Source organism: Rutidosis leptorrhynchoides, chromosome 2 (assembly GCF_046630445.1).
Source record: "Rutidosis leptorrhynchoides isolate AG116_Rl617_1_P2 chromosome 2, CSIRO_AGI_Rlap_v1, whole genome shotgun sequence".
NCBI classification, from domain to species: Eukaryota; Viridiplantae; Streptophyta; class Magnoliopsida; order Asterales; family Asteraceae; genus Rutidosis; species Rutidosis leptorrhynchoides.
This window is the reverse complement of record NC_092334.1, coordinates 526,595,828-526,621,314: the sequence shown is the minus strand read 5'-3', so window position 1 is coordinate 526,621,314 and position 25,487 is coordinate 526,595,828. Positions and strand designations below refer to the sequence as shown.

The 25,487-nt window shown below is 34.4% G+C and overlaps 2 protein-coding genes and 1 long non-coding RNA gene across 3 annotated transcripts; all 3 read right to left on the bottom strand.

The window, feature by feature from the left end:
• Positions 1-4,222: 4,222 nt before the first annotated feature.
• LOC139892923 (uncharacterized) lies at positions 4,223-4,738 on the bottom strand. The gene is made up of 2 exons (XR_011774285.1): positions 4,593-4,738; positions 4,223-4,456 (listed from the first exon to the last, which is right to left on the bottom strand). It is a non-coding gene; the product is annotated as an uncharacterized lncRNA (long non-coding RNA).
• Positions 4,739-7,796: 3,058 nt separating this feature from the next.
• On the bottom strand, positions 7,797-8,780 carry LOC139889585 (uncharacterized). The gene has a single exon (XM_071872528.1). It carries the CDS (start codon positions 8,778-8,780, stop codon positions 7,797-7,799), a length of 984 nt encoding a protein of 327 aa, XP_071728629.1.
• Positions 8,781-10,935: 2,155 nt separating this feature from the next.
• LOC139889584 (uncharacterized) lies at positions 10,936-11,499 on the bottom strand. The gene has a single exon (XM_071872526.1). The coding sequence runs from the start codon at positions 11,497-11,499 to the stop codon at positions 10,936-10,938; it is 564 nt and encodes a 187-aa protein (XP_071728627.1).
• Between the last annotated feature and the right edge of the window lie 13,988 nt (positions 11,500-25,487).

Sequence of the window (25,487 nt, the reverse complement as noted above, 5' to 3'; positions counted from 1 at the left end):
TATATCGTTGACGTTTATGATTTACAGAATCATCATCATCGTTATTATTGCAATCTTCATCCTTATTCGAATCATCTCCAACTTATCTTCGTTACTCATCATCATTATGGCATCATCATCATGTAACATCATAATCTTAAACTATATTCATCATATTATCATCAAGTATCACATACAATTCATCATGTATCATCTAATCCTACTAGTCTCCATTTCCATGAGATGGCCCAACTTCCTTCGGCCCATTATTAGTTTCATAAGTCCAAAGATAAACAATATTTGTGGACTGTCTTGATGAATCCCAACCGAAAAAGAAAAGCAGTCCAACAGTCCATATATAATTTGATTATATGTTGTAATTTTGCGAAAATCAGAATATGTTGATGTATACGTGGGATTTTCATTACCAACTGTAGTGCATCTCCACTAACTCCCTTAATGCTTCAAGTGGTGATATTTAGTTCGGTGATTGTCGGAAAAAGAGAAGAAAAGTAGTTCACAAAAGCAATTTGAATTATTATAATAGATGATGCTTCGATTATATAATAGTTGAATGGTATAATTGCCTTATTTAAATCAAATGGAGTTGTGTTTTGTCGGCCACAACCACAAATATGCACTAGTAATTTAAATCAATAATAATCACCTTTTCATTCCTATAATTCTCTTCATAGTAGGTGGAACACTATCATGTAATAATAATAGATGAAGGTTTTCGATAGTTGAAATAGAAACAGCAAGACAGGAAGTGATAGCAGCGAATATGATGATGTTTTTGTTTGGCGTTCAAGGAGTTCTCAAAAAAAAAAAAAATAGAGTGTAGAAAGAGAGAGTGGCAGTTGATGGTTTTGTGGGTTGTTTCGATGGTTAACTGCAACAGAAAGTTACCCACACATCTAGCAATTGAAGTTTTGTTGCAAATGGTTTTTACGAAGAAGAAAAATAAATTGGAAAGAGAAGAGAGAGATATATCAAGAGGGATGTGATGATCCAAAAGTTGTGGTGGTGTTTTAACGAGGAAGAAGGTGAGATTCTTGCTTCTGGCTGAACTGTTACACATCTTCAATAATCTTTGTGGTTTCCTTTCGAGCAACAGACATCAGAGAATTAGTTATGGCAATCGTAGCAGGTGGCAGTCGATTATAGTAGTAGTAGAAAAACAAAGTGGCAGAAAAATTGATGGTTAAATGGGTGGTTGTTACTTCTCATGGTGATGGTGGTTTTGATGGGAATGGCCTATGAGTTTCATCGAGTTTAATATATGCGGTAGATAGTTGATGAAGTCCTGGTGTGGAGTTTACGAAGGAATTAGGAAAAAGTCCAGGTTATAGTGGGATAGAAAATAATAATAGGAGACAAAGGTTAAGGTGATAGTTTAGGTTGTGAATGGAATAGCAGATAGTTACATATCAACTAGATATCAACTTTACAGCTCATTTGAATCCACTTAATCCTTGTTTGCTAGCTTGATTTGTACGAAAAGTGAATTAGTCAGAAAGAAAAGTTGAAGTCGACACAACTACTCTTGTTTGTTAATATGACTTATTTGTATTGATCGTACCAATTTACAGTTTTAAAACAATCTATGGAACAGTTTGATAAAAGTAAAAAAAAAACTGAATATAAAACTTATACGTATAGTATATTATTAAGTGTTATATTTTTAGTATATATATCGTGTAATATATATGTGTATATATCTGTTTTGTATCTGGATAATGTATATATCTGTATAATGTATCAGCACATATACCTGTTGTACATATATATATATATATATATATATATATATATATATATATATATATATATATATATATATATATATATATATTATATATTATAATTAATCTTTTTATTTAATAAATCTAATTATAATAATAATACTCTTAATATTATAATATTAATAATGATGATATAATAATAATAATAATAATATTAATAATTTAAAAATCATAATTATAGTAATGATAATAATAGTAATAACAATATTAATGAAAGTTTTTATATTGATACTTATAATAATTTTAATAGAACTAATAATTTATTAATAATGATAATTATAAATTTATACAATAATATTAATGCTAATACTTAATAATATTAATTTTTAATATAATACCCTAATATTATTTACATGCCTATTTATATGGAATGAAATTTTATTATTCACAAATTTCTTATATCATAATATTTATATTAACTTCGAATCTATATATGTATACTCAATATACTATATATATATATATATATATATATATATATATATATATATATATATATATATATATATATATATATATATATATATATATATATATACATATCCATATAATTTACAATTAGTTGTTCGTGAATCGTCAGAAATGGTAAAAGGACAAATGCATTCTTGTAAACTGTCCCAAAGTTTTCGAGACTCAACATTACAGACTTTGCGTAATCGTGTCGAAATCATATAAAGATTAAGTTTAAATTTGGTCAGAAATTTCCGGGTCCTCACATCATGTACTTAATGGTGGTCTATAACTCATGTACTTAATGGTTTCGATCAATGATCAATAAAAATGCCAGGTTTTAAAAAAAGAAAATTAAATGACAGAATTAATAAATCGTATAACCAACATCAATGTACAGCATATAAGTCCAAGAATCCATCATTTTCTAAAACCAATCTTAAACGAAGACCATTTCACAAGCCTTCGGGCAAGGGGCTAGGAAGTATCGGGGTTGTTTGAATCTTGGCGTGAAAATTCAAAGAAGGCAATGGAATAGCTTCAGCAACAAAAGAATTTTTTTTATGAATTTTTGTATTTGTGATTATTTTAGATTTGGTTGATGTCTCTCTAGTATATATATGTATTTGTAATAGTTCACGTCATGTGGACTATAGTCTATAACTCATGTACTTAATGGTTGTCTATAACTCATGTACTTAATGGTTTCGATCAATGATCAATAAAAATGCCAGGTTTTAAAAAAGAAAATTAAATGACAGAATTAATAAATCGTATAACCAAAGACCAACATTAAACAACGATCGTCTTTGATTTTTCACGCCACAAAAATAGAATCATACGGAGTAAAAGTTAAAATTTCAAACCATTTGATACAACAAATGTTTTTTGTTTTCCCAACGATGGGTATGATTTTTCCCAACAAATGATCATATATGCTAATATGCTAATGCTATGGTATATTCATATACGGAGTAATCATTTTGTTTGTTTGGTTGAAGTGTACAAAGTTGAATTTGATGATTATTTACACTTCACAACAAAAAATAAAAGAAACGTTATGATAATAACAACCTTTTAGTAGGATTGCTTAAAGAGCCGTCACAAAAGTTTGATTATTATATCTTCACGCACCCTTTCAAAACATCGCTTTACTCTTTAGGGTGTGTTTGTTTAACTATTAATGATAGTTTAACGTTGAATGCTGAATCATTCATCATTTAATGCATTTGTTTCTGACATTCGAATAACAGATGATGCTGAATGGTTCAAATATTCAGTGCTGAACCATTCAACCATTAAACACATAAATTTTACGTAATATATATACTCTTTAAATTATATTAAGAAGAACACGTACTAAACAACTATATTCTAATTTTGTATTCATATAAAGGTTGATGAGATAATTTTACATAATTAATTAACATTGCTCATTCAAAATTATTATCAAACAACTTATTCTAATTCAGAATAAAATTCATTTAGAACCTTTGAACAATTCACATTATAAACCATTCAGCACTTAACATTTCAGTTTTATCAAACGCACCTTTGATCAAGTCAAAACACTATTCAGACAAACTTATCTCCTTATAATCAAAATGGTTTGAAAATCAGTCATGAAGAAAATCACTTTGGTTCTTCATTGTAAGAATCATACCCACTCTTGAAAAAACATTTGTTATTTAGATGGTCTTGAAAAACACTAAATTTAAAGATAAGATCACATATGCTTTCAGATTTAATGAATTATTTTAGAAGTAAACATTCATTATTTGTAAAAAAAAAAAAAAAACACATAATTATAAGATACCACTTAATTAGACTCCTTTGAATTTTAATCTTAACATCGTCACTGAAAATGAATTTCAATAAAAAATTAAAAATGTTATAAAATGGTTTCCTATTCTATATAAGCCTTTTGTAAGATAACTAACCTTTAAGAGCTCGTGCGTTGCACGGCGGACTCTATTAAAAACTAAGAATAAACTGTTAATGAAATAATTACAAAAGGAACACAACATCGTCAATATAAAACTTATGCGTTTACATGCTTTTACAGTTCTAACATCTTCAAATAATGCAGCAATTTCAGCTACAATATCTTTATCAGATTTAGCAATGTTAACCACCTTCCTAGCACTAAATTTCAATGAAGTCATACATGTTTTACATATGGTATGATAATCTCGTGTAAGATCTAAGGGATTCTAAACAAACTGCCAACAAAACAATGTTATCAAAATTCAAACACGATATCTTGAATATGTAACAATATGAAATTTTAACTTTTTTAGAAACAATTGAAAAGAAGTCTTTTAACAAAAAATTGAAGTGAAGATATATAATCAATACCTTGAGTTTGTATGATCAAACATCGACTTGCCTTCAAATGATGATCACGGCTTATACGAATTAAGATATTAGTAGTATCATTGTAGGAGTGTTGGTCCTGCAACCAAATAGTCAACTTTATCACTATAGTAAAAATTCAGATAATAAAAAATTCTAGTTCTTAATATGCTTCATGGATTTACTTATTATCAAATATGAGTCAAAATTGGAAAACTACAAAGGAATAAAATCAGTTTTGTTTGCGACTTCATGAATAAACTACAAAGGATTTACTTATTATCCAATACTCTAACAGCGATCAATTGAGGTGCCTCATCTCTTCCTTTAACTGTTAAAACGCTAGTCTTTTAAGCCTCATGTATTATTATTGTCATTATTTTTTGAATTAATCAATTTGATGGAAGTGGTAAGTAGTAGAAGATGAATAATAAGTAAGAATCACTGATTCTATATCTTCTGCTTTTAGGAATGTGAATGTATTGGTGTTGTTAAAAATTGCGCAACAGGTGTTTGTTGAAATGTCTGATACAAAAGGAGTAATATGGTATGGGCCTGATTTCACTTATAACTTTGTATGATTGAGTTTTCGCTAAAATATAGCTATTATGAAAAAAAAAATTATATTTTTTAGATGCGAAATAAATTTATATTTTTTAGATTTCACTTATAACTTTGTATGATTGAGTTTTTATATAATATTAGATGCGAAATATATGAAAAAAATAATTTTATATTTTTTAGATAACTATGACATAAAACATTTCATACAGCACATAAGTTAAGATTTTAATAAAACTTAATAAATGGCTACTAAAAATACTAACTAAATAAACAATATTCAAACAATTAGAAAGATACAATTGTGCTGATTTGATTGCCATGTTTATAATTCAAATCTGGGATCATAACAAACACAATTCTTAGGATTATTAAAAGTTCCAAGACACATACAATCTATTCAAATCTGGGATGATACAATTGTGCTGATTTCGATGTTACTTATATAGTTATTAAAATTAAAAACAAAACTGTTGGTAAACTCCTAACTTATCATCATCGAATCAAATCAATATACATACAAAATATTTTGTCACGTATGAAATTAGAAAGCTGCGGATTAAACTACAAACGAATGTTAATTTCGCAATTAAATCGATAAAGTTAACCAAAAATATTAATCGAAGGGTCAATTACCTGATAGCAACAATTCAAGGAGACGTCAATTACCCGATACCATAATTAACTGAATGCTTGCTTCCGTCGTCTTCCTCGACGCTCCAGTCACCGGAGGTAAACCCTAATCGGGTTTAAACGATTTTGATGGAGAAGAAGAAAGGTACGGAGATACAACCAAAGAATTATACCAATCAGTGGCAAAAACTCTGGCGGATAATTTGGTGGTATGTAGGATATCGATTACGGCGGTCTCCGGCCATTCTCGCCGGATTTAGTGATGTGGTTGTGACAATTTGGAGAAGAGAGAGGATAAAATTGTATAAAGGGTGTTTTTTTTATGTAATTTATTTTTTATTATTTTTATTTATTGTTTTAGGTGTAAATGGTATGGTAATTATACTGTTGATTGGTCCACTTGTCATTTTGTCAGAATTTTTGAGATTAATTACGTTTAATTAGGTAATTACATGTGGCTAATGATGCTTAGGGTGAATACCAAGGTGACACATCAGCTCTAATCACACGCTTTATGTGATGTAGAGATGGTTAAAACTAAAAATTACAAATCCACATATTAAAAAGAGTCACATTTATAATTAATAATAGTAATAATAGTAATGTAGTCGATTTAAATTATTTCCATATGGTTGAGTTGAATGTAAAAATAAGAACAAAAATACAAGTCAATATATCTAAATTTTACTCGTACTATATATCTAAATTTAAGTTCAAGTATACAAAAATTATTTTACTTCTGATTTGCTACTCCCTCAAAAACTTCTATTCTTTCGTTAATCTTATACTGAGTATCAATAGGAACTTTGCAATATATATGAACGGATTATTAAGATTTTCCAAATTAAATTAACAAAAAAAAAAAAAAAACCCAATACTCTCTTAACTTTTTTTAAGATCATCATTTTAGTAGTCACTCATAGGATCCGAATGCGATATCAGAAACCACCCGTCATTCAAATCCACAATAACCGGCCGTCAAGCCGAACCCCGGTTTACGAGATTCTTTTTCGAGGAGGTAAAACCTCTGATGAGACCACGAACCCGAGACACGCGATTCTTTTTCGAATACCCAATAACACTTAGTCAAAGGCTCGGTGACTCCACTCCCTATAAGTTAAGTAATTTTTTTCATCAATATATTAGATGGATAATTTAAATAATGTACTTAAATTATCGAAATAATTCATTTAGTAAATACATGTTGGTTAATAGGGTTGGAATGTCCAGATAAACCATTTCATGAAAGCTTACACAATTTCATTAAGATTCACACCATTTCAGGATTAGTTATGTCTTTTGGCCAAAAAGACACTAACTAACAAACACAACTTTTCAATTAGATGACTCTAGTTAGCTTAAACAAACGTGTACTCCACACTCTCCTAACTTGTTATAAAGCTTAACTCGAAATCTATTTGTCAATCATCTTATCACACAAAATGGCCGATGACACAAAAATCACCAACAATACAAAAATCCAAAATTAGTGATTTATCGGGTCAAGCTTGCAAACGTCATTAGTTAGACTATATGCTTAATATATATTATATAAGGGGAAATGATATTTCAACCTTCCATTTTATTCTTTCCACCATAATTTAATGAAACTTCTCAAAATACCTTTATTTGTAACTAGTGTCCACTTAAATAATTTAATTTATTTATTTATCATCGTAAGTTGTGCCGAGTACTTTTTCTTTCACTTGGAGTCTATTAACTCTCTCTCATCCTGAATTGATACACGCATATATATCATTTTTATTATCATATCTATGTATGTATCATTCCTTAATATTTGATGGAAGTAGTTCTTTTACATTACGGAGTATTTTTCTTTTTCTTTTTTTTTTTGAAAAGCAACAATATTATTAAAACCTCAAGAATCAGATACAGAAGGCATGGTTGCAAAGTGGGCAACCATTTACACTACAAGAACAGAAGCTCCAAACTATACTATAAGAACAAGCACAATACACAACACTAGAAAACAACTATAGATAAAATACAAGGTTACAAAGAAGAAAGGAGATCGCCTGGGTTCGTAATCCAATTTAGCCATTCATACGTATGCTTTTTGTCTCTCGTAGCTATCCATTCGAACGTCTTGGATTGAATCTCACTAAGCGCCATCGGTATGTTCCAAGATTTGTTTTCAAAAACGGTTTTGTTTCTAAGGCACCAAATGTGATATAAACCAATCCAAACTATTGCTTGCCATAATCTTTTACCCTTTTCCGACATCGAGCTTGTATTTATCCCTTCTACCAAATCGCATAGATTGTAGGGGTTAGAGATCCGGATCCCCCACCATTTAAAAATCCGCGTCCATAAATCTCTGACCCTATCACATAAGACCAATGAGTGTTCCACCGATTCCAATCCATCATCGCACAATGGGCATCTCAAACTATGTAGGTCGACGTCTCGTTTGTCTAACTCCACCCTTACCGGGATTCTCTTTTTTTTGACTCGCCAAATAAATATCTCTACTTTTTTCGGCACTAGCGAGTTTCTTAAGGTACCTGTTTGTGAAGAGTATCGATCCAACATATTTGACTCTAGAAGATTAGTAAGCTTTTTAACGGTGAACGTACCATTCGACGCCAATCCCCACGACCATGTATCTGATGGACAGTTCGCAAAGGAGAAACCCGACAGCAAATCAATCATGGCCTGCAACTCACTGTTGGTTCTCCCATTGGGCTCCCTGCTCCAGCTCCACTCGAACATAAGGCCCGAATCAGTAGCTTTTATACGATCCTTAATGCTGACCTCCCTCACCGTTTCAAGTCTGAATATCCTGGGGAAGAGATTGCAAAGTTTATCCTGACCAATCCAATGCTCCAACCAGAATGCTGTTTTATCTCCACTTCCGATTGATTTGACGAAGGAATGCCTGAGTGAAATTTGGAATTCTTCCATGTCATTACCTGCATTAACGATGTGAAACCAAGTGGTGGATGATAGAGAGCGATTAAAATCACTCTCCCTCATCAGACCCCCACAACTCCCATATACACTTTTGATTAGTTTTACCCAAAGTGATTCGGTTTCGGTTTTAAACCTCCACCACCACTTTTCAAGTAAAGCAAGATTTTTACAAAATAAGGAACCAATATTAAGCCCCCCCCCCCCCCCCCCCCCCCCCCGATCATAAGAGTTCAAGACATTTTCCCATTTTACCCACGCAATCTTTGAACCCCCATCGGACCCGCCCCAAAAAAATTTTCTTCTCACACTTCAAGGATTTTAATCACACTCATCGGAGCACGAAATAGCGAGAAATAGTACAATGGTAAACTATTAAGGACCGATTTGACTAGAACTAATCTTCCTCCAAAAGACAAAGAACGCATTTTCCAACCGGAAAGCCTCGATTTAAATTTCTCAATCACCGGAAGCCAATCTTTAGTTTTTGTCATTTTTGCACCTATAGGTAGACCCAAATATGTAAATGGGAATTTACCTACTTGACAACCAAGGTAATTTGCAATGAGATTAATTTCCGAGTTTTCTACTTCTACCCCGTACAAGCAACTCTTCTTAAAATTTATTTTTAAACCCGAAGCAAGCTCGTAACATTTTAAAAGGTTTCTCAAATTCATGGCATTCGATCTACTCCAATCCCCAAAAAATATGGTATCATCCGCATATTGGAGATGCGAGATTAATACCTTATCGGATCCAATTTCCACACCCCTAAATAAATTTCTTTCCAAGGCCGCCTTTGTTAGGATGTTTAGGCCCTCCGCCGCAATAATGAAGAGAAAGGGAGAAAGCGGATCTCCTTGTCTCACGCCTCTTCCTAGTTGAAACTCATTCGTCGGGGATCCATTAATTAGGATTGAGATAGAAGCCGAGGATAAGCATGCGTTAATCCATTTGATCCACCTTTATCCAAAACCCATACTTCTCATTACCTCGAACAAAAAATTCCAATTTATGCTATCAAAAGCCTTCTCAAAGTCTACCTTGAATATAATCCCTTTTTTGTGTGTTGACTTGAGATATGCAATTGTTTCATTGGTGATTAAAGCCCCATCTAATATATATCTCCCTTTGAGAAATGCACTCTGTTCCGGGCCGACTAGTGAAGGTAACACTTTTCGCAGTCGATTTGAAAGGATCTTGGCAATTATTTTGTAGTAACCTCCGATTAGGCTAATGGGTCGGTAATCCCCAAGACATAGCGGGTCACTTCTCTTCGGTACTAAGGTCACAAATGATTCATTACATCCTCTCGAAATTACCCCCCGATCCCAAAACCAACCCAAGGCAGCTATCAAATCATTTTTTATCAGTCCCCAATATTTCTTGTAAAATCGAAAATTAAACCCGTCGAGTCCTGGGGCCTTTGAACTACAACAATCATTAAGCGCCTCTCTTATCTCATCTTCCAGGAAACATACCTCTAGAGCAGCAGCATCTTGCGCGGAGATCGAAGGATATCTCAGATCCTGTAAGGATGGTCTGTTACTATCGGGTTCAACAAACTGAGCTTGAAAGTGTTCGTGAGCTGCCCTTTTTATTTCAAGAGGGATTTCTGTCCAAGCTCCATTAATAATCAGGCCACGAATGTTTGATTTGTTATACCTATTACGAATCATAGAGTGGAAGAATCTAGTGTTTTCGTCCCCTTCTAACGTCCATCTAGTTCTTGATTTTTGCCTTATCATGCTCCTCTTGATTTTTTCCTTCTCAAACCACTTGTTTCTTGCATCTTTCCACCTTCTCAATTCGATCTCATCAAGTGCCACAGTTTCACCTTTTAGTTCAAGATTGAGGGCAATATTTTTTTGTGCCTCAATTTCACCATCGATTCTGCCATAAAATTCTTTACTCCATACTCGGAGTGCCTCTTTGATTTTCTTGAGTTTAAACACAAATTTGTAATCCATTCTTGGCCCTTTGTACTCACAGCTACTCCAAGCATCTTCGATGATTTTGTCTACTCCGTCTTCTTCAAGCCAAGCGTCGAAACATTTAAAGGGTTTTGGACCAAAGTTTTTATCTTCATCTTTTAAAACTATGGGACAATGGTCTGATTTGGTTCTTTCCATGACCATGGCCGTGAGGTTTTGCCATTTATTATAGAACTTTTCGGATACCAAGAATCGATCGATCCTGCTATACTTAACGCCATCGTCACTCACTCTTGTAAATAATCGATCCCCAATGGGATATCCAATAAGTTACTATTAGCAATGAACTCGTTGAATCTCTTTGCTCTACTTTCCTTAAACTCACAATTGAATCTTTCGGTTTCGTATCTAACTTCATTGAAATCCCCACACACTACCCATGCTTCATCCCGACTTTCTATTACCTTACCCAGAGATTCCCAAAGTTTTTTCTTCAAAGCGTTCTCATGAGGGCCATATACATTAAGTATATTTAGGATTGACCCATCAGCCTTCCAAGTACCTCTTATGCCAATGACTCTGTCAAGAGAAATTACATCAGTTGCCTCAAAGACCTGTGTGTCCCAAATCAATAATTGACCTCCCGACTTTCCCATCATCTCTCTCTGAATGAATTCACAGTCTGTATTCCCCCAAAGTGCTACAATCCAATCACGATCCACCAGGTGTAACTTTGTTTCTTGAATTGCAAGAAAGAGAGGTTTTTCATCTCGAATTATTTTTTTCGTCTGTCCCAGCTTGCTATCAGGACCTACCCCGAACACTCTGATGTTATAAGACATAATCTTCATTATAAACAATTAGAGTCGAAATCAAAAACCTACCCCTACAGATTGGATGGCTTCTTCTGCCATTTCAATCCCAATTTGCATCCATATTCATAAACATCATTGTTATTAACCGAACAGAATGAAGTCGAACCATCCTCTTCGAGGTTAACATTTTTAGTTCTCAGATTAAACGAAACTGTTTCTGTTTCCTTGACTAAACAAGACGTACACGTGGATTTAATTGGGGGTAAGTTTGAATTACCTTTCCTGGCTACATTCTTAATATTCAACATCCTGGATGAAGTCTTCCACCTGCGAATCGATATCCAGCAACAATCTTTTTTACTCGGATCGATTTTTCTCTTCAATTCACCTTTTTTCCTTTTAGGCTCACCCTGCAAATTGTTTGTATATGGGTTGGGATTTTTCGATTTATTGGTTCTTTTCTGGATTCTTGAGGAGGAGGGGTTGTTTATCTCAGTAGGTGTAGGTGTAGGATTAAATGGTTCTGGTGTCGGGAGAGGGTTAGAGGTATCAGGTTCATGGTTATCAGACAGGGTAATTGGGATGTTTTTTGAATGGTTGTGAGAATGGATGTTGTTGGGTTTGTTCGTTGTATTGGGTAAGTCATTTAATTCGAAGGATTTAATTGGGCTGAAGATTTGAGGGATAATTGGGCTGTTGAGGGGGTTAAGGTGAGTTGGGTCATTTTGTTGGTTAGAGGGTGCACAAGTGGGCTTGTTATTATTGGGCTTAGGTGGGTGATGGGAATGGGTTGAGTTAGAATTCAAACGGTTTGGGGTGAGTATAACAAGAATCTGTGGGGTCATATTAACTGGCGAAGGGTTAATTTCACTGGGTAACTCAACCGTTTTATTGGGGCTAGGGTTGTTAGGGGTTTTGGGAGTTTAGATTTTGGTTGTCAGGTTGTCTGTCTCGAGGTATTTATCATCATTAATGTCTTTGGAATTAGGGATCGACTTTTCATCTTCTTCAGATCGGCGGTGATCTTTCCGGCCTCCTCCATTACCGGAAAATTGATCTTGGTCTTGCAGTTTTGTCCGAATCTCAACCACATCCTCTTCATCGTTATCGTCTTCCTTTTCTAGATTGAACATCGGTTCTTCTTCATCCGAGGTTTCAAAAGTATCATCCACGTACTCATCATCAGACTCAGATCTTAACGGATCTCTCACTTTGTTATCTTCTTTTGAACATGATTCAAATTCGAATTGTACTGGCCTGGAGATATCTTCTTTGACACTATTGTAATGAATTGTGGTTCCATCATCTAAATTCACCCATCCATTAATATGTGTTGTGTTATTTCTCATGAATATCAATACACTCCCATAACACAGATTTTGATTTCCATCATCGATATTGCAATTTTCCATGGCGAGGACCTTTCCCCACCATCCAGCAATTTTCATGAATGTATCTTCGTACCAGCAATCTACCGGGACTCCAGTAATGTCTACCCACATAAGTTTACCAGACACGCATCTCCTTTTTCCGAATATTTCAACCTTGTTACACCATTTATGAATCGCATGTTCATTATCTTCTTTGATGAGTTTCGCTATCTCCGGTGTTTCTAGGACTATCAGGATCTCCATTCCTCCTATGTATTTTATTGAGAAGTTATTCAATCCCTCCATCTTGCACAGATCTTCAATCTTCATGAATAGATTAATGTTTTTCAGTTCACATGCTAACGATCTATCAAACAACTCGCATTCTTTTCTATCGACCTTTATGTTCCTTTCATCCATATATGTAATATTATCCTTTTTGTATCTTTGCTTCGAATTTTCCTCCATGCGAGTACCTTGTTCTTTCTGCTTGTTGAGTTTGTTTCTTAGGTCGTCATTATCTTTTTTCTTATTAAGTTGCTCCCTAAGATCTTCCTTTTGATTCTGAATAACTTCATTGAACCTTCTTTCATCCCTATAGGCGTTGCTCCTCTGATTGGCTTTCAAATCTGGAAAGTGTCGATTCATATCTTTAAACATTGGATTGTTGGATCTCTGCTTCAGTGGTTCATCTTTCCTATCCCTTGCTTTGAAGATACGAATGGGTAAGGCCTTGAACTTGATTTTCTCCAGGGACGCCAATAATTGATCTGCACATCTAACTTTTGCGAATCTTGCAAAGCCATACCGTTGTCCATTACGGAGCCTTCTTGCCACAAGATATACATCTCTTAAGTCCCCATATGCTTTGAACACCTTCCATAGATGATCCACCATCCTTTTCTATTTATTTATACTTGTTCACATCTTGTTTGAAAGTTTTCCAGTTTTTTTTTTTTTTTTTTTTTTTTTTTTTTTTTTTCTCCCTGTATTAGCACTTGATTTTTTGGGGTGGTGTTTTATCCATCTATTTAGACTCATGTTCAGATCTTGTTTGCAAAATTGCAAGTTTTCTAATTTTGAGTTTTAACTGTTAGGATGGCATTGAAGGACGTAGTACATACTCTTCATTTCATCTCAATCTTAATATAGTAATAATATAATATGTTTGATTGCCTTTAAAAAAAGTAGGAAAAAAAATAAATTATGAATACGATAAATAAGATGAATGTGAGGCAAAAGACAAAAGGAGATATGAATATGAGATAAGAAGGTGTAATGAGAGGTGTACTCAGATCTCGTTGAATATGTAAGTAAATCTGTCAATATTAAGCAAATATTAGTTTATAGGGGTATTTGAGGGAAATTATTAAATATGGTGGAAGAAGTAAAAAAAGTGTAGAAAATATCACCTCCCTATATCACTACAAGAAAATGATGAATTAGAGACGACACTTTTAGGGACGACATCCAGTCGTCCCCAAAAGAAAGGAAAACGACAAAAAATGTCCCAGCTTTTTCTGAAACGTTTGACCAGTTTTGTTGGGACGACATTTAGGGACGACATGTCGTCCCCAAAGAAATTACCTTTTTTATTTATTTTATTTCGTCAAAACTGGCTCCAAAAAGTGAAAAAATTTCCGCCAAAACTTTTAGGGACGACATGTCGTCCCTAATAGTCGTCCCAAGGAAAAAATTATTATTTAATTGTTTTTTGGAGCAGAAATATTTTAGCTCCAAAAGTGAGAAATTTTTGCGCCATTTCTTTGGGGACGACATGTCGTCCCGAAAACTTTTAGGGACGACAATTTGGTCAGATTTTCTCTTATTTAAGCACATAATTATCTCAAACATTACTCACACTTTTAACACACTAAAAACACATCGAAAATGTTGACCCTTGCACCGATGATCGTCTCATTGGAAGTGTATTACGGAAGTGAATTCCGTAATGAAATTAGAGTTTACGATTATGCCCGTAGTTCTCAGTCTATATTCAGAGAAATTGACGTTCGCCACGCAAGTTTAGAGGACCTGTTTTGCTTTTTGAAAGAAATGGTTCCGTTCGAACACACGAACGTGTTGTATTACGAAGATGACTATGTTCCGGAATTGTCCGCTACATATCTCCGTAGCGAAGAGCAGTAGAACGGTATAAAAGAGACACTGAACTGGCGTTCCAATCGCATTTCTCTTTATTTAGTTTTCGAAGATTAAGAAATGTATTTTAATTTCCGTCAACTAAACTGTTAAGTTTAGTTAAGTTTGGTATTATTAGTATCGTTTTTATGTTGTATCGTTTGTGTTATTGTCATTTTCTAGTTTTCAAGTATTGATTGTATCGTTTTATAAGATATGTTGAATGAAATTGTCATTTTTTTCAGTTTACTATAGTTAACATCGGACAAACGACAAACATTCAATCGAATATTATACAAATATTGTGAATTAAAACACTCCAAATGACAAACATTAAATAAAGGTCATACAATGTTACTGAATTAAACACACACTTCAACGGAAATTATTAAATGATGATCTTAAAAAGCTACCCAAACTAGATCACACTACTAACGGCGACGACGAGGATGGCTACAAGCATCCGACCTAGTAAATGATTCATAAACGCTCCATATGGAAGAGATCTTTTTGAGTTATAAAGACCATTCATTCGGGAAGCGACTAAATGAGCATTATTAACTCTACCGTACTTAACGTACTATGGTCCTATATGGAACAGCAGTACGGCATAGAAGTGCCCTACTTTCATATTTTGGAATAAATTCAGGAAGAGCTTGAAGTTCAAAACCGGGATGATATATATTTCTACCATCAAATGGAACGCCCAATGGTGTAATGTTGGTTTCCCGCCCAAAGGTTTCACGCCCAAAGTTTTCCCGCCCAAAGGGTCCCATCAAATGTAATAACGTTTAAGCTTTAATTATAATTTTGTTTTTAAATTTAAGTGACCTTATGGTTATGTTTGTATTTAAGCTTTAATTAAGGTTTCGTATTACTATTTTGATGATGAGGTGTTAAATATCGAATTGTATTAATGACTGGAGAGATGCTACCATAATTAATTTGAGCAGAGTAACATTAATGCATCAAGTGTTGTGAAATAAATGATCTTGTCTACATATTTATAGATGTTATGAGGGAATGGTGATGTGGCATATGTCCCTTTCATTGTTGTAACAAACTTTTTCAATCCCGAGGGGTGACGTGGCACATGTCCCTTTCATGGGAATAATCGAGCAGATCTTAACAAACTTTCCTAGATTCATGAGCTGATGTGGCATGCACCTTGTTTGTGTGTTTGTTCCGGGATCAAGTACTCGTTCTGGGACAGTGCACTCATTTCAGTGTGAAGTGTCTGCTCCGGGACATCGCACTTGCCCCGGGACAGGTTTTTGTCTCGGGACATTATCCTTGGTCGGAATACTAAGCCGGGAAGTTGTGATAATTCCGGCAGTGTGGTGGCCCCGACTAGGTCATTACGGGTGAATGCCTTGATTAGTCGGGAGGGGTTTTGCTTCGTATTCACTCCGAGTATTTCTTCACAGTGTCTGCCATGATCTGGGCAGAATAGTTGTCGGGGGGCTTATTTGTGTTAATATAGTTTGTCTTCTTAATGCCCTTTGTATTCGCCTAGATGATGCCGGTAGCGTGTACGCTTAACCGAGCTGGATTTTATATGGTATTCCCATCTAGCCGTTGTCCGACGTGGTCCCTCCCAGGTACATGCATAAGTAACCTTGTATGGAACACAAGTACGGCATATAAGTATGGTCATTTCATGTGGTACGATACCCTCGGAAAGATCTTGAATGTCTTCACCGGGATAATAGATATTTATACCATCAAATGGAACGCCCAATAGTGCACCGAATTCTTGAAGAGTATACTCATATGGAACGTCAAAGATTCGAAACCTCACTGTTTGTTCATTAATGAATTGAAAGTTTGAATAGAAGTGATAGACGAGTAGAGGAAACGAGTACTTATTAACCCGAATGAAAGGAAGTCAACCCATTCTTTCAAATTCTTGCTCGATTTCTGGAAGATCTTGTAGATTGAACTCATAACCTTCACTAATAGGTCTGGTTGGATTTCTTGGTGGTGCATATGGATTATGAGGGTGTGATATTGCTCCAACTATATATGCTTTATTCCGCAATATTGCCCTCATTTTATTCGGTTTTGATGATAGTTGGGCCCAAAAGTTGTTTTTCTTGCGCCAAAGTGTCGACTCAAGGCAAAAAGCCTAACTTGGTGTAAAATTGACCAAGTCTTGCTCAAAAGTTGCAAAGAAAATGTCAAGCGTAGGAATCAGCTTAAAAAGCGCCAATTTAAAAATGCATGAATTTTGAAACATTTAAAAATGCCAATTTCATACAATATTGTGCAAGCCCCACATAAATATTTATTTGCATACAAGTATGATTGCTTTTGCCTTTCATGAACATGTATCTTCAGAACGATGCAATGCATCTTAATTTTATTTTGTTGGTTCAACTTCATCGTTCTAAGATAGCACATGTATAGACACAGTAGCGTTTTTGGTATACATATTCAAAATTATACTTAAGATGATTAATTGAATTTTTATCACTTTCCATAATTCTTATCTAGAAAGAAACAATAATAGCAAAAAGTATTAGTGTCAATAGTGAGATATGTTCTGTTTGAATGGTGAATCACTTATGTTCAATTTATTCTTGTGAGAAAGAAAGTGTTGACCATGTGCTAATTAGTCATAAACATACATACAATTGATTCAAAGTTCATGTATGTATGTTAATGTTTCCCCAAATGGCAAATTTTGAAGCAGAGGACAATACCCACTTTGCATAAAAGGAAATACTACAATTTGAACATCAAATGCAACCTAGTTTAAGTATTCCAAACCTTCATATACACATAAAACAATAAGCATAAGCATAAACATAAACATAAACAATAACATTTATACTTATACAACTTTATAACAAAATTCGGATTTAATCAACAAAGCTTAATCAACATGTTCTTGATAATTTCATAACAAAAACTACAACTTTTATAACAAAATTCGGATTTAATCAACAAAAATTTCATAAAATCATCAAACAACAGCAAAATAATAATTAAAGCATGAAAATCATTTACCTAAACATAATCAAATACAACAATCTTCCAAAACACAACCACAATTATTGGATTTAAAGCAACCAAAATACCAAAATTTTAATTTGAAAAATAAATGAAGAACATACCTTTTTAGTGTTTAAAGATGCAAGAAATGGTTGGAATTGGTGTTCTTTGAACCTGAAATCGCAGCAATTAAATTCGGATCTTAACAAACTCAAAACAATAAACTTTAATTTTGAAAGAAAAATATGAAGAACATAATTGTTAGTGATTAAAGATGGAAGAAAAGCTTTAATTTGGTGTTTTTGTACCTGAAATCACTGCAAATCGCCGAAGTTTCGCTATATTTGAGAGAGATGCGGTGTAAAATGAGTAAAGTGGTGGATGGATCTGGTTTTAGCAGGTCAGTTCATTAGGGACGACATACAGGGACGACATGTCGTCCCTGATTAGTGTGGAGGGAAAATTTTGGGTTCCGCCATTTTTTTCACGAATTTTTTGAATTTTTTAACATTTGTTTATTTTTTAACATATATATATATATTATTTAACATATATATTTATTATTTAACATATATGTTTATTAATTTTACTTTTTAAAATTTTTATAAACTTAATATTTTATAAAATATTTAATTATATACAATTTTATTTATATTTACTTCTATAAATATTTATTATTTAAAACTCTATTTATAATTATTAATTTTATATATTTATTATTTAACATATATAATTATTAATTTAACATTCAAATTTTTTAATCACTTAAATATTTTTTGTAATTACTTATAAATTATACAAATTAAATCATAATTAAACCCTAATTAAATCATAATCTAAGTCGTGACTGCAACAACCCCTAAATGATCCGGTTTGGCGAAAAACTTTAGCCCTAATTAAACTATCAAGACATAATTAAACTATCAAGCGCTAATTAAACTATAAACCCTAATTACACCCTAATTAAACCCCGTTATATTTGGTGGGAAACTTTGGGCGGGCAATTTTTTGGCGCTAATTAACTTTTGGTGAGAAATCACCTTCTATTTATACCCAGTTTTGTTTCTTCTATTTACACATTCAAGTAAGTCTTTCTTAATATTAACACCATGAATCACCCTGATGTGTATGGGGAACAATACATCTTTAACCCTCAAAATTTATACAAGATTCAAATATTACAAATAAGCACGCACAACTATCGAGCACTTAAAACCCGGTTATTATAGCTCTTAATGTAAGTATTCTTATCAAGTTCGTCCCAAGAGAGCGGTGTAAGTTGAATACTTGAAATTAATAGTTATCCTAGGGGTTTGTTTGATTGGGGGTTCTGCGAGAGCTTTTAACTAACAGCTAAACCTTTTCAATTAAACAAACTTAAACTTAACTAGCACAAGTAACAAGTAACTAAGAAATTGAGATTTAATCAATAAGACAAAGAGTGTTCACTTATCTAATCCTCTCTATACTTGGATTGCCCTTGTTTTACCCAATTTGATATCACTTTTAGATTTGGTGCGGCGCTTTTGGCTTGGCAGGAGCGACGTATTTGGCAGATAGGAACGGCGCTTCTGCTCACTGATGAAAAATGGAGCCAAATCATGCATGAGAGTGCCGCTTTTCCATTAGGAACGACGTTTTGGACCTTCGATAGCGGCGCTCCTTTACAAGGAGCGGCGCTTTTTAAGCTGATTCCTACGCTTGACATTTTCTTTGCAACTTTTGAGCAAGACTTGGTCAATTTTACACCAAGTTAGGCTTTTTGCCTTGAGTCGACACTTTGGCGCAAGAAAAACAACTTTTGGGCCCAACTATCATCAAAACCGAATAAAATGAGGGCAATATTGCGGAATAAAGCATATATAGTTGGAGCAATATCACACCCTCATAATCCATATGCACCACCAAGAAATCCAACCAGACCTATTAGTGAAGGTTATGAGTTCAATCTACAAGATCTTCCAGAAATCGAGCAAGAATTTGAAAGAATGGGTTGACTTCCTTTCATTCGGGTTAATAAGTACTCGTTTCCTCTACTCGTCTATCACTTCTATTCAAACTTTCAATTCATTAATGAACAAACAGTGAGGTTTCGAATCTTTGACGTTCCATATGAGTATACTCTTCAAGAATTCGGTGCACTATTGGGCGTTCCATTTGATGGTATAAATATCTATTATCCCGGTGAAGACATTCAAGATCTTTCCGAGGGTATCGTACCACATGAAATGACCATACTTATATGCCGTACTTGTGTTCCATACAAGGTTACTTATGCATGTACCTGGGAGGGACCACGTCGGACAACGGCTAGATGGGAATACCATATAAAATCCAGCTCGGTTAAGCGTACACGCTACCGGCATCATCTAGGCGAATACAAAGGGCATTAAGAAGACAAACTATATTAACACAAATAAGCCCCCCGACAACTATTCTGCCCAGATCATGGCAGACACTGTGAAGAAATACTCGGAGTGAATACGAAGCAAAACCCCTCCCGACTAATCAAGGCATTCACCCGTAATGACCTAGTCGGGGCCACCACACTGCCGGAATTATCACAACTTCCCGGCTTAGTATTCCGACCAAGGATAATGTCCCGAGACAAAAACCTGTCCCGGGGCAAGTGCGATGTCCCGGAGCAGACACTTCACACTGAAATGAGTGCACTGTCCCAGAACGAGTACTTGATCCCGGAACAAACACACAAACAAGGTGCATGCCACATCAGCTCATGAATCTAGGAAAGTTTGTTAAGATCTGCTCGATTATTCCCATGAAAGGGACATGTGCCACGTCACCCCTCGGGATTGAAAAAGTTTGTTACAACAATGAAAGGGACATATGCCACATCACCATTCCCTCATAACATCTATAAATATGTAGACAAGATCATTTATTTCACAACACTTGATGCATTAATGTTACTCTGCTCAAATTAATTATGGTAGCATCTCTCCAGTCATTAATACAATTCGATATTTAACACCTCATCATCAAAATAGTAATACGAAACCTTAATTAAAGCTTAAATACAAACATAACCATAAGGTCACTTAAATTTAAAAACAAAATTATAATTAAAGCTTAAACGTTATTACATTTGATGGGACCCTTTGGGCGGGAAAACTTTGGGCGTGAAACCTTTGGGCGGGAAACCAACATTACACCATTGGGCGTTCCATTTGATGGTAGAAATATATATCATCCCGGTTTTGAACTTCAAGCTCTTCCTGAATTTATTCCAAAATATGAAAGTAGGGCACTTCTATGCCGTACTGCTGTTCCATATAGGACCATAGTACGTTAAGTACGGTAGAGTTAATAATGCTCATTTAGTCGCTTCCCGAATGAATGGTCTTTATAACTCAAAAAGATCTCTTCCATATGGAGCGTTTATGAATCATTTACTAGGTCGGATGCTTGTAGCCATCCTCGTCGTCGCCGTTAGTAGTGTGATCTAGTTTGGGTAGCTTTTTAAGATCATCATTTAATAATTTCCGTTGAAGTGTGTGTTTAATTCAGTAACATTGTATGACCTTTATTTAATGTTTGTCATTTGGAGTGTTTTAATTCACAATATTTGTATAATATTCGATTGAATGTTTGTCGTTTGTCCGATGTTAACTATAGTAAACTGAAAAAAATGACAATTTCATTCAACATATCTTATAAAACGATACAATCAATACTTGAAAACTAGAAAATGACAATAACACAAACGATACAACATAAAAACGATACTAATAATACCAAACTTAACTAAACTTAACAGTTTAGTTGACGGAAATTAAAATACATTTCTTAATCTTCGAAAACTAAATAAAGAGAAATGCGATTGGAACGCCAGTTCAGTGTCTCTTTTATACCGTTCTACTGCTCTTCGCTACGGAGATATGTAGCGGACAATTCCGGAACATAGTCATCTTCGTAATACAACACGTTCGTGTGTTCGAACGGAACCATTTCTTTCAAAAAGCAAAACAGGTCCTCTAAACTTGCGTGGCGAACGTCAATTTCTCTGAATATAGACTGAGAACTACGGGCATAATCGTAAACTCTAATTTCATTACGGAATTCACTTCCGTAATACACTTCCAATGAGACGATCATCGGTGCAAGGGTCAACATTTTCGATGTGTTTTTAGTGTGTTAAAAGTGTGAGTAATGTTTGAGATAATTATGTGCTTAAATAAGAGAAAATCTGACCAAATTGTCGTCCCTAAAAGTTTTCGGGACGACATGTCGTCCCCAAAGAAATGGCGCAAAAATTTCTCACTTTTGGAGCTAAAATATTTCTGCTCCAAAAAACAATTAAATAATAATTTTTTCCTTGGGACGACTATTAGGGACGACATGTCGTCCCTAAAAGTTTTGGCGGAAATTTTTTCACTTTTTGGAGCCAGTTTTGACGAAATAAAATAAATAAAAAAGGTAATTTCTTTGGGGACGACATGTCGTCCCTAAATGTCGTCCCAACAAAACTGGTCAAACGTTTCAGAAAAAGCTGGGACATTTTTTGTCGTTTTCCTTTCTTTTGGGGACGACTGGATGTCGTCCCTAAAAGTGTCGTCTCTAATTCATCATTTTCTTGTAGTGCTCCTATATGCATTAAATTCATCGATGCATATATAAATATAATACTATCAAAAATTATTCGTACAAACAAAAGTTTTCAAATCAAGAGCAACAATTTTTTTTGAACTCTCAAATATATAATTGTCATCTTGTTATAAAGAGAGATACAAGGCAAATGAAGAAGTCAAAGCTAAAGTCAACATGGTGCTTCTCAATATTTACAAAGACACAAATATCTTTACTCTTGTAATTACATTTAGATTATGACAAAATATGTAATTAGCAGTTAGTTGAGTTAGTTAGAAGTTAGTTAGTGAGTAGTGTTATATTAGCTTGTTCATTGAACTGTTACATTTGGTTGGTTAATTGTAATATTCGGAGAACCATTTTCTCATCTCAAAATGCTTTCAATCTTCATCTTCTACATCCAATTTACATAATTGTTTATGGTATTAGAGCGTTAATCACTACAATTGTGATTGATCTGACTCCAATTCATCAATCAAACTGAATCAATTTGATTCATAATCAACTTGCTCATTCAATTATGCCACATAAAACCCTAACCCTAACCGAACGAAAGCAATAGTTGAAGAAGATACAAATTCACCAAATCATCCTCTATTCCTCCATCAGAACGATCATCCAAAGCTTGTACTAATCGTTAAGAAGCTGACTGGATCAGATAACTACAGTTCATGGCGTCGATTGATGATGATCGCCCTAAATGCCAAGAACAAGCTACAAATTGTCACTGGACAATTCACTGAACCTGATGCAACTGCAAGAACACGAGTAATTTGGGAAAGAACAAATGATATGGTAATTTCCTGGATTCTCAACACCATTAGTGATCAAATTAGCAATTCTTTAAACTTTGTTAATACTGTTAGTGGTTTATGGAGTGAATTGCAAGAGCACTACTCGCAATTAGATGGACATAGGATATATCAATTGACAAATGACATCGCTCAATTGAAACAAAGCAGTTGTACAATTGAAGTTTATTATCACAAACTAATGGGATACTGGGATGAGATAGATGCATTAGAGGCACCACACATCTGTACTTGTGTTTGTACATGTGAAAATGGCAGAAGCAATATTGAAAGGGATCAAAGAAAGAGATTGATGCAGTTCTTAATGGGGCTGGATGAGTGTTATTAAATGTCAGAGGACAAATCCTCTTGATGCAACCACTTCCAACTGTAGCTAAAGCTTATGGCATGGTGAGACAAGAAGAAAAGCAAAGAGAAAGCTTCATACCAAAATCAACAACCATCACATCTGCTGCTTCATCCACCTACTCAAATAACCACAAGAACAACAACAACATCGGATCAAGATGGAACAGAACAAAGTACCCTCAGAATAACAATCAGCCATAAAGAAGAAACAGTTTCAAAAAGGGATTTTCTATAAAAACTGTAGACTTGAGGGACACTTGAAGGTTGAATGCTACAAGATTGTTGGCTATCCTGCAGGGCATCCACTTCATGGCAAGTTTCCAGTGCAAAACAAGACCTACTCAACAAGCACTCAACCTGCAAAGAAGGTCAATATGGTTATGGGTAATGAGAACTGCAACAAAATTGATTTAGCAGTAGAGGCAAGAATGGATCAGCTGCAGAATCAACTAAGCTAAGTGCTGATTATGTTCCAGAAAACTCAACAGAACTCTAAAAATGGTATGAACTTACCACAAGGTACTTGATATCGGCTAAAAAGTCACGTTTTCACCCCGGTATTAAGGCCCAAAAACAATAAAGCGAACTTTATCAGCAAAATACCCACTTCGTCGGTTAAAATTGAAGATCAAGTAATTACAAAGACGGTGTAAAAAGAATCAAGAGAATCAGAGCTAAAGCGAAGATTCTAGAGCGAAAACGGTGAAAGACAAGAAATCAAGTTACGATCCAGCGAATCAGCAAGCCAAACGGCTTGCCAAACGGGCTGCTAAACGGCCTGCCAGTATGGTAAACGGCCTGCCATATGCCCAAATCAAACGGGCATGTTAAACGGGTTGGCCTGGCAAACGGCCCCTGCAAACGGCTTGCCAAACGGCCTGCCAGCCGTTTGCAGGCAAAAATCAAGCTTATTTAAAGGGTCTTTATCATTCATTCCAACACACACTTCAATTCACTTCTTTCTCTCTCTTGTACAATATTAGTCATACTTATAAGGTCTTCGACTCCTTACGAGAAATCTAGTACCCGGAGAAGAACGCCGAAGATTGTATTAGGAGCGGTCTGGAGTTTGAACTTGTCACTTTTGTATTCAGAACTTGTTTAATCTACTGGTACTTGTATCCTTTGTCTTTATATAATATCTTCTATCATTATGTTCTATGATGTTGTTTCCATGATTAGCGAGTAGTTATCTTTAGTGTATGCTATGATGTAATCAGTTATAATGCCGAAATATTATTATGATTTGTGTATGTTGTCGAAATGCTTTTCGATTATGCTTTAAACTCAATCGCTTTTCCAACTAATAGAACGTAGTTATTGGCCATGTTATTGGGAAGTCGCGAACCCCGATTCAGAGTACACTATCTGTGTCACCCCTTGGTAAGAGAAGTCTATCAGATACAACGCAAGATCGAATGAGGCACTGATGTTTTAGCAGAGTAGTATATAAAATAGCTTATATTTTTGCAAAAAATACTATTAAATACGATACAATTTTACACAAGATATTTATTTATTTATAGAATGGATATACTTAAACCTTGCTACAACACTTATAGGCAGTGTACCTAATCGTACAGTAGTGTAGTTTTTAGTAAGTCCGGTTCGTTCCACAGGGAATCTTTTTAAACAAAGCTTAACGCTATATTAGTTTACTTTTATAAAAATACAAATATATATATATATATATATATATAAGTAATATTATTATTATAAAGGGGGGTTTTTACCGTTTAATGACCGGTTT

Excerpts from the sequence above, each read along its gene's own strand:
- LOC139889585 (XM_071872528.1), bottom strand. The coding sequence starts at position 8,780 with ATGAGGGAGAGTGATTTTAATCGCTCTCTATCATCCACCACTTGGTTT.
- LOC139889584 (XM_071872526.1), bottom strand. The coding sequence starts at position 11,499 with ATGAAGATTATGTCTTATAACATCAGAGTGTTCGGGGTAGGTCCTGAT.